Here is a 13,623-nt window from a genome sequence, read left to right as displayed (position 1 = left end):
GTGCTTCGGGTAAAGGCTGGCTTAGACACTTTCGTCTAGGGAGCCTATGCGCTTGTGTTTGTTGCGATCGCTGCTTCTCTTTCCCGGATATACACACTAATGCGTCAAGCACAGCAAATCCGCCAAACACAGCGGCTGGCTTCACTGCAGACGTCGGCTGTTCCCAACGTGGCCTTACAAACACAGGGCGTGTTTTTTTTGTTTTTTTTCTTTATGTGACATATTAGCGAAAGAAAAAAACAGGAAGCTGCGTTTCGCTTTCGCTTTTGCTTTTTTTCTTTAAGTCTAGGTTTTTATTTATTTTTATTCCCCCAGATGAAGCTTGGAGGGCAGATTAGGAGGAAAGAAAGCTATACCCTGGCCCGCGGCAACTTAGTTTTGAGCACTGCACAATTTTACAAAGCATATAAATATGTCCGCGTTATAATGCTACACTTGAAAAAAATATGACAGAGATAGTTTTAGCCGCTGCACAAAAAGTTGTTTTTTGTTCCGCGTAAACAAAAAAGTAAACGGACAACAGTGCTGATACTAATAAGCTCATTTCACGTACAAGATGGCGACATTTTTGTATTTTGATCTTCGTATACAGAAAGCTCTCATAACAGTAGCACCAATAACGGGCTTCAACTTGAGCCTTCACAGGGAAAAACCGAAACTGGAAAAGAGACCTTCCCCCAGAAGAGATTCTGTTTCAATGTCAATGTCAATGTTTTATTCAGACAACGTGGCACAAAACAGTTCTCTGGGTGACCATCACAAAAGGCATAGATATACTTGACGAAGCATACATACCCATACAAGAAGGCGATGATTTAGAAGTGACTGAACTAATCTGCAATATAGCTCTTTTTTTATTTATAAGGCAGTACAAGTTTAAGTCTATAGATAGCTCTTTGAATCGTGAGGTATCAGCGCTCACTCTGTCGACATAAAAACACCAACTCAAATTTTCATAAAATGAAACCCAGAGGAACCTATGCGATATTACACGTTCGATAATTTCAACGTTCCGTAAACATATTCGACAGAGATCTGTCTGATTAGGACATAAGTAGACTGACTGAAAAAAAATTGAAACTCTAATCAAGTTTGAATAAAAACAAAATACCTTCCGAAACGGGTTCCACTGCTGGATATTCTTGATGAAGATGAAGTTGAAAATGATTAAGATGATATACATGAAGACGACGAAGAAGATTCGCCCAACCCATGATCACCCATGACGAAGGGACCAAGCTGGTCCCGAAACGTAGAATATTTTGTTTTTATTCAAACTTGGTTAGAGTTTCAATGTTTTTTTAGTCAGTCTACGTTTAATAATTTCATCTTGAAATTGAATTTCCAGTTGAATACATTTGTTACGTGAACGAAATATAAATATACTTTGTTTCTTCTTAAATTTAATTCTAGTTTCTTTGCACTGAGACAAAATTATAAATTTGCAAGCCATAAATTGGTTTGTCGCTCAAGCGTTTCTAGGTGTTTTCTAGCAAAAGCATATGTTTGTGTCATCCGCATATAGAATCATATCTGTGATGTAAGGGGTATGTTTACAATGTCATTTATGTATATAGAAATAAGCGGGCGTAGAAGGGACCCCTGCGGGACACCGTATTTTATATTACCAATGTTAGATATTGCGTGAGTATCTGACTATTGTAAACGATTTGTTAAATAACTTTCTATTAAATTAAAATAATTTCCTCTGATTCCATGCTGTTGATAGTTTACCAAACAGTGTGCTATGCTTGATTGAATCTTGAGATTTTTTGTTTTGTTGTTTGCGTCAAGAAACGCTCCTATTGTACACAGCTTCTGCTCGAAATTGTCAATTATTTTATCCCTAATGTGTATCAGCGCCAATTTACTAGACTTTTGTTTCTGAAAGCTGTTTTGTTGTTTCACTATTGCATTGGTTCGTTTAAATTAATCATAAAAACGCACATTGATCACTTGTTCAACTGGTAGGACAGAACTTGGCTTATAATTGTTTAGACCATTGTTATCACCTCCTTTGTGTAATACTGACACCCTCGCAATTTTAATTTATCTGCAAATATACCATTACTTAAAATTCTACCACTCCAAAGTTCAAGCAATGGGCTGCGTATCTCCGATTTTGAAATAGAACCCCCCGCCCCCCTCCCCCCTCCCCCAAAACACAAAAACTTTTAGTGTTAGTTGCATTGTAAGATTTTTAGTTAGAACTACTGATGGCACTACCATTTGCAGCACCAGACACCAAAAAGCGGTCATTGAATGTTTCGGCCGTAAGCTAAAAAATACCGCTTTCGTTTTATTTTTTTTTTTTATTTTCTTTTTGACAAGAGGTTATTTACCATTTTCGATATCTTCCTATACTTCTTTTCAGCTTCCGTCCGAGCGCAGCCAAAGCTACGTGTAGCCGGAGCCAATCACACGCCGACAATAGGTCACTTGATCTCGCCTGCACTTTTGTATCACTCCGCTGCTCTGCTGGTCGTCCGCGCCGCCTGCGCTCGCCGAGTAGCCAAGGGAATGTATTTCGTCTGCTAAGGGTGTATCAACGGTATCGTCTGCTACAGGTTTAAAAAGTGCCCTTTCAAGTTCTGAAATTTAGTCACAGGGAATGCCAGTACGTGGGCTGGCCGCTGGGGTCTGTGCCCGAGCTTTTCACCTGTTCGGCATCGTTTTGATATGTAAGTACACGTTGGAAGGTGCCCGATGACTCGGCCGTTGATGTTTCCTTGTATTGTCTGGACATACCGAGGCTCAAGGCGCAGTCCTTTCTACCAGATTCTGGGCGTTCAATGTGCTCGACAGGTAAAAGGGTGCCCCGATTTCGCCGCGTATCAGTGAATTGTAGTGGCTCGGTTCGGTTAACAACTTCGCGGTACGACGCGGCCGGAGTCTCCTGCCGAATATGAAAGTGGACATTTATCACGCCCTCTTGCGCCTGACGTGCAAACGTGCCCTTGCAAAAGGACGTTTTGAAGCGACTCGGTGAGGAAAAAAGCGAAGCACATGATTCGGCCATTACGGGAACGAAATCCCGCAGAAAAACCGAACGCTGCAGCCGTGTTGCCAGCAGATGTAAATACGTGTTTTCACCAAACCACATGCATTTACATGTATTAATAAAAACATAAATATCAAATATTTAATTCCTCTAGTTGCAAATCATTCTCAGCAATACACATCTGGAATATTTTACAATATTTAGGCACAAAATAGTTATTTAAAAAAATACTTCTGCGGATTACCTTGTGGTGCGTAGGAATGCTCTTTTCGAAGTTCCGAACCGCACCTCAGCCTTTGGCTGCGCTCGGACGGAAGCTGAAACGAAGTATACAATCATTAAAAAATATCTAAAAACATTTTTTTTATAATAGGTAGTTTGTGCACGTTTAATTTGAGAGCCTAGTTTATTTCTTGTTTTCTTAAATTCAACTATGTAGTCCAGACGTCTTGTTTTTATGAAAAGGGCGTACATTTGATCACGTTGTTTCGTTTTTTCATGAAGTGTTCCATCAATACAAGGCCTTCTTGGGTAATTGTTCTTTCTAAATTCCACTACAGGAAAGGCTTTCTTGAAGAACGTCATTCCAGTTTGTTTCTTCCACTCACTTTTGGAACTACATGATTTTAACCTCATTAATGGGTCTGTACGTAACGCTTGTGTATTTTGAAGGCGGTTTGTGCTGCGTTGAATGAGATGTGAGAAACATTAAAAAAAATAAGCAGGCAAGCGGTCACTAAAGATTCGTTACCAGTATACCCGCTTCCAATTAATTCATGTGACAGTTCGTAAAACGCAAGTCCAGGAATGTCTGACACACATCAGTAACCCTGGTCTGTACGTGAATTACACTCTCATAGCCAAACTAATACAATACATCAAGTAGTTTTCGCCTGGCTCGGTCTGCGGACAACATATCTATATTAATGTCACCGCAAATAATGGTATGCATACCGATTTGAGAACAATATTCTAACATATTTTCAATAAAATCTAGAAATATGGTTGCCTCACCAGGAGGAAGCCTACCCACACAGACAAATACGGTACTCGCACACTTTATCACAAGCGATTCATAGTGTGGGCTTATTTTCGAGTATTTGTGCCGACGAATCCAGTAGTACATCGAATATCTTATCAGGTTTTGGATGATAACGTGGTTACAGAAGAAATGTATACGCGATTGATTATGCTGAAAAAGTCTGGTCTAAGCAAATAATGCGTGACATGCCTTCACTGGTTGACGTAACGGTTTTCGGTGTCGGATTTTCGTTGCAGTAAAACGTTACACTTCGTCATGAAATTCGGGTGATTAAATGCACTTTTTGTCGTCACATAATCGCGCCTGAGGGGGGGGGGGGGGGGGAGGGAAAACCTATGATCGTATTTTATAGATTAAAATGTGCTCAAGGGGTACCAGTCAAAGCGACAGTAAATAAACGTGAAAGGAGAAGCATTTCGGAGGTTTCGAAGCAAGGCTTCAACGTCACCGTATGAGTGGATGGGTCTTCTTTCCTAAGACGGCTATAGTTTACAAATGGCCCATATAAGTGCCTTGTTATTATTTACCAGCGCGATATGCAACTAGAATTTCACAGCCAAGAATAAAAATCTACTTGCATGATAAACATACACTGACTCGACTGTGCACTCCTCGACGCGTGATATTGGTCGGTTATTACGATCTCTGCCCTGACACCGGAAATTCATCGCAATCCAACCCTTTGTGTCGCTTACCCCTGGAGCGCGCGGCGCTGAGTTTTCATGTCGAACTTTAGTGGCAACTACACTCGCAACCAGTTGCAACGTGTGGTTGCAACAAGCGGCGGTCGCAATCTTTGCGGTCTCTCTGGAGTCTGAACGCAAGCGTCTGACTAAAACATGTGTAAAAATCCAGCCCCATAAACAAATTTTTTTTTGTTTCTTTTTTTCATGCGCTTCGTTTGCGTCAAGATCGTCGCTTGTCGCTGAGGCCAACCACCGCAACAATGCGATTGCAACGCTCGGGTGGACGCCGAGATCTCGCCGCAAAAAAGTGACGCTGACGCGGGCGAGAAAATTCCTATGTGGCTCGGCCTTCATAGTTCTCTTTTTTTTTTTTTTGGGCACTTTAGCACTAGTGACGCATGCCTTCGGTGGACAATAAGAATCATAAATTGACATACATATAACGTTCACGGCTTGGTGTGACTTCAGTGAAGCTCGGCGTGTGGCCTCGAAACGACGTGATAACTTGCGCTACAGTGACCATCAATATTCGACTCCCAGCTGCGCCTAATTATGGCGCGTATCAGGGGTCGGCTCGGTGTTTTCGGAATATCCTCGATCGATTTGCGCCAGGGTGCCTTATGAATTAAACAAAACGGAATCCGTTGCTCGCCTTCTTCCTTTTTTCCTCAACCCAGGAAAGAGTGCCAAGCCAGGAAAATTAAACTGACAGGCAGCGCACTAAGACGCAAAACGTCTATTGAAAAATTACCGAAGGAATGCGATCTAATTTCGTGAATATGTTTGCCGCAGGTTTTCACTTTGTCTAATTTGCCGGAAGGGTTTGATAGCCGTGACGCGCCATTTTTCGTATTGCCAGTGTCCCAGAACGCGACAACTTCGGTGACACTGAATGTGGATGGATGGTCGGTGAAGCTGGAGTTTGTCTTCTCTTCTGTTTTTCTTGCAGGGTCAGATCACACCCTCGACTCTCGCGCGGTGTTTCAGCGACGTCCTGCTAAGTGTCGCTATATATACTTCGTTTCATTGCAAGTGTAAGTGCAGTCGAATGATCAAACACAGGAAAACACTAACACAGTCTGGTCGCAACTCACCGGGCATTCACGGGGCTTGACTGGTTTGGCAAGTGATAGAACATAGACTAACTGAAGTACACGGTATTCACAAAGTATTCAGTGACCCTAAAAGAGCACGTAGAGGAACATCACAAACGCCATGACCTGACACTGTTGAATTGGGCCCGTCGCCTCGTCGCGTTAACTGCTCTTGGATTTAAGGTAAAACGAAGATTAAAGGAACCATCAATGACATTCGCATGTGATTTTTTTTTTTTTTTACTTTACACAAGCTGTTTGGCGCTACTGGGACCCAAGTATATTCGCACGCAAATCCACGGACCGAGACACTCCTGTGTTGTGGTGTAATTTCAAGGCCAAAAGCGAGCGTTTTATTTTAACCTCTCCTTCGCAAAACTTGATGACGTATCTAGGGGGTCGCAGTACCCTTAGTGACGATATTTGAATGCGGCTCATAAATTTGACTAGAGCATTGCGTGAGCACTCGATCTCGAATTTGGGCACGGGATAATCGATAGCTCAAGAAGCATTTGGGTAGTGGCCCGTGTCCAATCACCGCAATGACAACAATAGCCGAACCACAACAATGTCTGGAGCTCAGCGCGTGTCCTATGCCTTGCCAACTCCAGCGCGTGGCTATGATCAACATTGGCGGTATATAATCGGATATAGATCACGTGGGCCGCTTGTTCTGGCTGCAAGTTGAGGGGGTGAAAGCTGCTCGTTTTTCTTTATTTTTTTTTTTTCGACTTCTATTGCGTGTGGTGAAAAACGAAAGCGTGTTTCGTAGGTCATTTACTTCAGGGATTCGTTCAAAGCGGTATTTTCGCGAAGTATAAAAAATCGTTGTATCGCCGCTCTAAAGGAACCATAAAACGATTTTAGACAGAATTTAACTGACTGCATATCGTTTATGGGATCAAAAGACAACTAGCACGCGAGATGAGGAAGGCTAAACCCTTACTTTTGACATAAAATGTTGGCAAATAAAAGCGGACTATATCTTAAACTCTCGCCCTCGAACGCTCGCAACGAAGCTGAGTGTATGAATGGGTGGATTAATAAATGAGTAGTGGAGAAACTTTCTGTGGCGGGCGGTAGCTTGAACCACCTAGCAAAGTAACCGCAGCATCCACAGTGTCAGTGTATTTCTTTTTCCCCTTTCCTCCGAGCACGTCAGTTGAACTTAGCTTTCATTTCGGACACCAGTAGTGTGTCACTCGAATTGTGCTCGCAAACGATGAAATTGTCGATCAATGCCCCCAACGGAAATAACCGAGTTCAATATCCGGTTGCATAAGTCACAGCGTCAACGAGAACACGAGAGGTTTCTCCCCAAGAATTCCATTAGGAATTTATATTACTACGTTTCTAGCGTTTTGTGTTGTGAACCTACAATTCTTTACTGAGTAATTGCCACTTCATGACGGCCGGTTCCGGCGCCGAACTGCTACAGCCTTCGTCGGGCGAGTTCCCGTTTTGCTGCGTAGACGTCCCGGCGTACGGAACAAGGCCCGGCCCATACTTTCACTATACCGAAATATTTTAAGCTGCACTTCACTCAGCTACACTCTAACTCAGCTGCGGCGTATCCACAGCCGTGGCGTCGGTCGAACAAGCGTTACGAACCGAGTTCCACGAAGCAATCGGCGTTCATGGAAACCTCAGTAGGTGACGTCGTTTCGATGTCCTTGCGTCGAAACGTCGACGCAGAAACGTCGTTTCGACGCAATGCGACGCTTGAGTGACGCGTCTTCCTCGTTCGGCTGGGAGGACTTCCGTTTCCGGTAGAAATGCATACTTACGTCACGGTCACGTGATTTCACACGTTGGTGGCCGAGTCCGGGCGAGTTGAGGAAGAAAGCAGACGTGAGGTTTCATCTTTTTTTGTGTGTGTGCAGAACTGGAGGCAATAAAACGGAAACAGACTCCTGTTTCGCGTTCTATGAACATTGACAATTAATTGTCGTCTTCATTTGGAAAAAATAGAAAAATTGTTTCATAGTCCCTTTAAGTGCCACACTAATCGGTGTGGTCTAGGATAAAGTCACTTAATCCTGGGAAAGAATAGCTCCGGTCTGGCCATCTCAGCCATGGTACGCCTCTCTGCAGCACCACTCGTACGAGGAACCGCGTCTTCTCCCCCATTCACACGACCTACTGTGCAGCCACGACGGGCAAGTACAGGGTGACACAAAAGAAAATTTACACTGTCTTTTTTACCGCAAAAATAAACTAGGCATCGCCGCTCATTCTCTCCCCAAAGGTAGAGCTAGAGGTCACAACCAGATGCCAAAGTTTCAGCCCGATCTGATACCTTAATCAAAAGTTATAAGTGATTTTCTGAAAATTTCAATGGGAAAATGGAGCCCATTTTTGCCCGTTTTCGGATTCTGGTGCCATAGAGCCCCATGTGTTTGAAAAGTCCGTCGGCCGCCATTTTCCCATTGAAATTTTCAGAAAATCACTTGTAACTTTTGATTAAGTCATCGGATCGGGCTGAAACTTTGGCATCTGGTTGTGACCTCTAGCTCTACCTTTGGGGAGAGAATGAGCGTTCGGCGATGCCTAGTTTATTTTTGCGGTTAAAAAGACCGTGTAAATTTTCTTTTGTGACACCCTGTACATCCAATGCTCGGCTCGGGGAGCCTGACACTAGCAGCATGGAGACTGACCAACTCCAGCAAACACATAGCCAACTTTCGGAGCAGGCTACACACCTCATTGAGGCATCATGGAGGCGGGGAACACAGCTTACCTACACCTCTTGTTGGCGCAGGTGGGAACGCTGGTGTCATTCAAGGACTGTTGATCCCTTTTCTCCCACTCTAGCACAGGTGCTCAACTTCCTCGCTAGCCTCTTTAAGGAGGGCCTGGCATATCGCACTATAGGATGTTACCGCTCTGCCTTGTCTCAGATCTTGCAGAACTATGACGGTCGCCCTCTAGGGGAACACCCAGCAGTGGTGCGTCTGATGAAGGGAGTGTTTAATTCTAACCCCCCCAAGCCCCGATACCCCACAACCTGGAAGGTTGAGACTGTGACAACCCTCCTGCAGTCCTGGGGTCCCAACAAGGACCTTAGCCTCAAAACGCTCTCTAGCAAGCTAGCTATGCTGTTAGCCCTTGCCTCGGCAGGCAGGACATCAGACTTGTGCCTGCTTTCAACTTGCCACATCCAGAAGCAATCGACGGGTTGGGAGCTCGCGCTCAGTGGCCTCAGAAAGACTTCTGGGGCATCTAAACCCCTTCCCACCCTCTTCTTCCCAGCATTCAAAGAGGTTGGGGAATTGTGTCCAGTGGAATGCTTGCAGGTGTACCTCGAACGGGCTGCAGAACTCCGAGGCGCCCACAAGCAGCTTTTGCTCACTATATACGCAAAGGCCTTTCCGCCCAGCAGCACGGGACACAGTAGCTCACTGGATAAAACCCACACTAACGCTTGCGGGCATTGATACGTCGGTTTTCAAAGCACACTCAACGCGAGGAGCAGCCATTTCCAAAGCCATGGAGGTCGGAGTACCACTTGCTGACATCTTAGCTGCAGCTGACTGGTCCTCCGAGGCAACATTTAACCGCTTTTACCGACGGCAATCAGATACCCGGGCACACTTTGGAACCCAGGTGCTGAGAACACGTGCCAAAGCTTTGAACAAGCAGTTGTGAACTTGATAGCAAGTGCGACAGAGGCTGAAGTATAATTACCAGTTCTGACGAATGGTACTTACCTGAAGTTAGAGCGGGAATTATACGAAGCCTATGGAAGCACTTACTATCAAGTTCACACACCCACCGCATCCCTGCCCATTCTCGGGGTGAATCATCACATTCTCATCCCTGTCGCAGGTCGAGGTGGCTCAACATGACACCAGAGGTAACGCGAGAGCCCCAACCAGGTGCAAGCACCAGAACGAAAAATAAAGGTGTTCTGAGTGCACAAACGCCTATGCTTTGTCTTTCGGCGACGGCTCACCATCTCAATGCAGCCGCAAGCTGTGGTGTAACCACTAACTCGGAAAGATGAAGCCGGAAGGGGAGAATACTTCCCTAAGGAAGGGCGCCTAAAAATCTCTGCCTGCTGGCGGGACATAAGCAGATATTAGCATGCAGGCAAGTAAAAGCTTTGCAGGGCGATAGGCTGACCAGTATCTGTTGCCATTGTGATCGTCAGTTTGGTCCTTTCATATCGTCGAAGCTTCGAAAAGATCGTTCTAAATCAGTCGCAATAAGTTCCCGATGGAGCGTCACTGCACTGAAATCGTTCCTTCCCAATATAAACATCTTTGCACTCTATCTGCACTTAACAATCTGACTTATCTCCACAGATATCTTACAGTCACATTGTTCTTCGTGCATATATCAAAACAGGAACATTATTCTTCAGTGCCGTCAAGCTCCGACACCATATGTGGTGGCGCTGCGATGATGTGAGCTTGTTTCGGCGGTACTTGGGTAATAAAATATCTTTATATGTTTAATATCTTTATGAAGGAAACTGCCATCGCGAATTTGGACCGGCTTACCTTGACACGTCAGTGAGAAAATCATTCTATGGACTAAAATGGCGATCATACGGGCACCTTGGCATTTACTTTCCCAGGATCCAGGGACTTTAGTACAGGACGTTGGGGGGGTGCCGAGATCAGATATGGTGGATGAGTGGGTATATTGTGGTGGATGTGTGCATCATTTACAAGTCGATAGAAAGTGCGCGCGACGAGGAGAACCAAGTTACTATGGCGAGTGTTACCCGAGATCTGAAGGCATTGGGAAAAAATAGAAATGTCTTAATTCTGAAAGAATTAAACGGAATTTGAATTTCCCCAAGGCTCGTAGGACAGTGTCAGCAGCTCTGGAAGGATGTTATGGACGCCCATTCAAACGGATCTGCTTCTATGTCTATGCGGAATATTTATAAAGTAGATTATCTTATGCGTGCATTGTGTTATCTTAAAGACCCGAAAACCATGTTTCGGGTCCTCGCCGTTGCAAAAGCTGTGCGCTGAAGTCCAGGTTCCCCGAGAAATGCTCTGTGCTACCAGATCCTCACGCTCCAAATCTTCGACCGGGCACTCTATGGCTCCGTCGTTGCGCTGCCAGGCTTTGTGAGTATAGAGAAGGCTAAAGTTAAACCAATACATGCTCGTGCTTGTAGACTTTCTGGTTAGTTCATGTGAGGATGAGACGCGAGTACACATTGCTCGCAAGTGACGTCTTCACGCTATTCTGCATGGTCATCCCTACTTGTCCTTGCCGGGACAAGCGATTTCGGTGGTACACCCGTGAGCGATATGAAGCTGAACAGCCCTCTTCTTGTTTTTGACGCTCCTGCAAGTATTAGAACAAGCTTTGTTCCAGAAGATGGCTAGAACGCAAAGTTTAGACCCCAAGCCACGTACCATTTGAGACGTTGAGAGTTAATATAGCTTTAGGGAGCCGTGAAACAGGCAAGAGACCAGGTAAGGTGTTTACCTTCATATTGCCGGCGGGTGTACAAAATGTATGAAGCACAATGGTGCGCGTTCAGCCATTATGACGTAAAAAAAAGGCCTGAACCTCACCCCCCCCCCCCCCCCCCCCAAGGGTACCCATGCGGCGACTCTCAATGACCTTCAGCATGTTTCCCGCTTGGGGTGAATAGAAGATCCACTTAATGGCTTCATAAGCAGGCCTTGCCTTCTAGGTGGCAATGGTTCGGCAGCAAGACCACAATGACCGCTGATGTGACGTCAATGCAAGCCACATACGTAAACGGATTAACTGCAAAAGAAATATCAAGCTCATAAAAAGACTGGGCCCCTCTAAAATTCGTCCTCCTCGAATCACACAGGCGGCGGAGCTAGCGACCGTAGTCGGTGGCCCCTCGCACAACAACAAAGTTTCCCGCGTCCGCAGAGGAAGGAAAGTGATGGTCCAGTTATCCCCAGAGACTTTCGACGAACGCACTCGACGCCTGCAGGGAAGCGCCGCATAGTGACTGCGAAAACATTCGACACCGACCACGTCCAACGGACGGGCGGAAGGAGCGCTCGGCGCGGGTCTCCCCGAAAGGGAAACAGAATGAAGGTTATATTGAGCGGCAGAACAAATTGCGCGCCTTGGAGTGCGAGGCTCCGGGTCAAACTCGCGGCCTCGTGTCAACAACAAAGTCCTCCGGGTGGAAGCCTTCACAAAGGAGGCCGAGCAAACAGCCGGGGCCCCCGCCACCGCCGTCGAGTGGATCTCCGCCGGAATCGCATTCCCAGGAGCCGGAAATGACTTTGCGCGAATCTCTCTCGACTGCGGGCGTCCGGAGTTTGACCGCTGTCTCGTGGCTTCTCCCAGATTACCATAGGGCCACACTCGGGCCTCGCTGATTGCCGCCGGAGTCCTGCGGTGCCGCTCCAAAGTTGGGCTGTCTTCTCTTCGTCTGCGTCGGAGGTGGAAGTTTTGCCTTTTTGTGCGCGCGTATAAATGACTCCTGAGAAGCAGGTAAACGCGAACAAACACAAGATCCGCCATAATGAAGTAGAGGAGCAAGGTACGTCGGACGCTGGCCTACATTCTCTATAGATGCGAAATTCGGATGTTAAACTCCTTTTAGTTACGATGTTGGAAGGGAAATTATGTTTTGTACATGACCTCTAACACGAGCCAATTTGTTCGGGCACGGCCGCTTGATCACTACCGTTTCGCAACGGCGAATCGAGCGTCTGTGGTTCGGGCAGGAGGGGACCTGCTTCTCGCCTCTTTTCCCTACTCCCGCTAACTCACTCAAAAACTCCCCTGCTGACGTTTACTCACCGATTGATTGTGAGTGGTAAAAATTACAATTTGACTCCGGAACCGATGTCTACCCCCGTAGCGGACGCAGATATAGCAAGTCATCGTGAGCCGATCCGGCAGTGTCACATGGTAGCACAAAAAGGCTCGCCACACTCTGCAGCCTCGTTTGAGTGCATAGCTTTAGGTGTCTTTCTACACATGCCGCGGGCGCGCGCTGTCGTTGGTGATGCTGCCAACCAACTGCCAATGCGTGGCAGCGCGCCCCCTTTATGTTTACCATGTTGCAACTTAACCCGAGACTGGGGTATGAATTAGAAACTTAAAAGTAGAAGGAACAAACAAAAAGTCGACAAGAAGACGTCTCAAACGCCGCTGAAAGATTTATTTAAACGCACATCCTTATATACTCACAGTCGCAAGGTCGCCAACTATAGAACTTGCCCTTTGCTAAGACACAAAACACTAAGACAAACAAAAGAACACAAACATAACAGGATAATGGGATGCTCTCTGAACGAACACCCAGATAACGGCTACGACAAAGCTTCCCAACTTAAGCTATCCCTCCATTCCTTGCTTTGCGTTGCTTTGAAACGTATTTATTTATTCATTTAACGAACAAGGAAGTGGGCACCACATGCGCCCTGCTGTTTGGTCCTCCTCCAGGAAGGACGAGACGATGAGTGGCAGCGATCAGGGACTCATGGGGCTTCAGCAGTCTGGAGCCAAGTGGAGGTGCCTCGGGGTCTTCCAGATATGTAAGGAGCGACTGTGATGCTGCGAGGACCCGGCCAGCGTCGGGAGGGGATGGCGGGATCAGCCACTCAGTGAGAGGCGAGGGGGAAAAGATAGGGTTGAGGGAGCGCGAGAGCGGGCTTTGGACTGATGTCATACAAAAGATGCGAGAGCGTAGCGGGTGTGTGACGGAGGGTGTACTCTGGGTCCAGAAGAATCTGCGAGTACATCTTAACTAAAACAGAAGAAGGAAAAAAAAAAAGCTTACGTTTTTTTATAACTTTAACGGCTGCATTTTTCGACTAAAAGGAAAACTAA

At 46.0% G+C, this 13,623-nt stretch overlaps 1 protein-coding gene across 1 annotated transcript; it reads left to right on the top strand.

Moving 5' to 3' along the window:
- Nucleotides 1-7,898: 7,898 nt before the first annotated feature.
- Nucleotides 7,899-9,260, top strand: LOC120840475. The gene is made up of 2 exons (XM_040211050.1): nucleotides 7,899-7,986; nucleotides 8,428-9,260. Exons 1-2 carry the CDS (start codon nucleotides 7,899-7,901, stop codon nucleotides 9,258-9,260), a joined length of 921 nt encoding a protein of 306 aa, XP_040066984.1.
- The last annotated feature ends 4,363 nt before the right edge of the window (nucleotides 9,261-13,623 follow it).

The sequence above is a fragment of the Ixodes scapularis genome, unplaced genomic scaffold, assembly GCF_016920785.2.
Source record: "Ixodes scapularis isolate PalLabHiFi unplaced genomic scaffold, ASM1692078v2 PGA_scaffold2__306_contigs__length_199485367, whole genome shotgun sequence".
In the NCBI taxonomy this organism is placed as follows: domain Eukaryota; kingdom Metazoa; phylum Arthropoda; class Arachnida; order Ixodida; family Ixodidae; genus Ixodes; species Ixodes scapularis.
This window is presented reverse-complemented; position numbering and strand designations above follow the sequence as displayed.

Coding starts and splice junctions, on each gene's coding strand:
- LOC120840475 (XM_040211050.1), top strand. CDS start 7,899: ATGGTACGCCTCTCTGCAGCACCACTCGTACGAGGAACCGCGTCTTCT. Junction 7,987..8,427: donor TGTGCAGCCACGACGGGCAA/GTACAGGGTGAC, acceptor TTGTGACACCCT/GTACATCCAATGCTCGGCTC.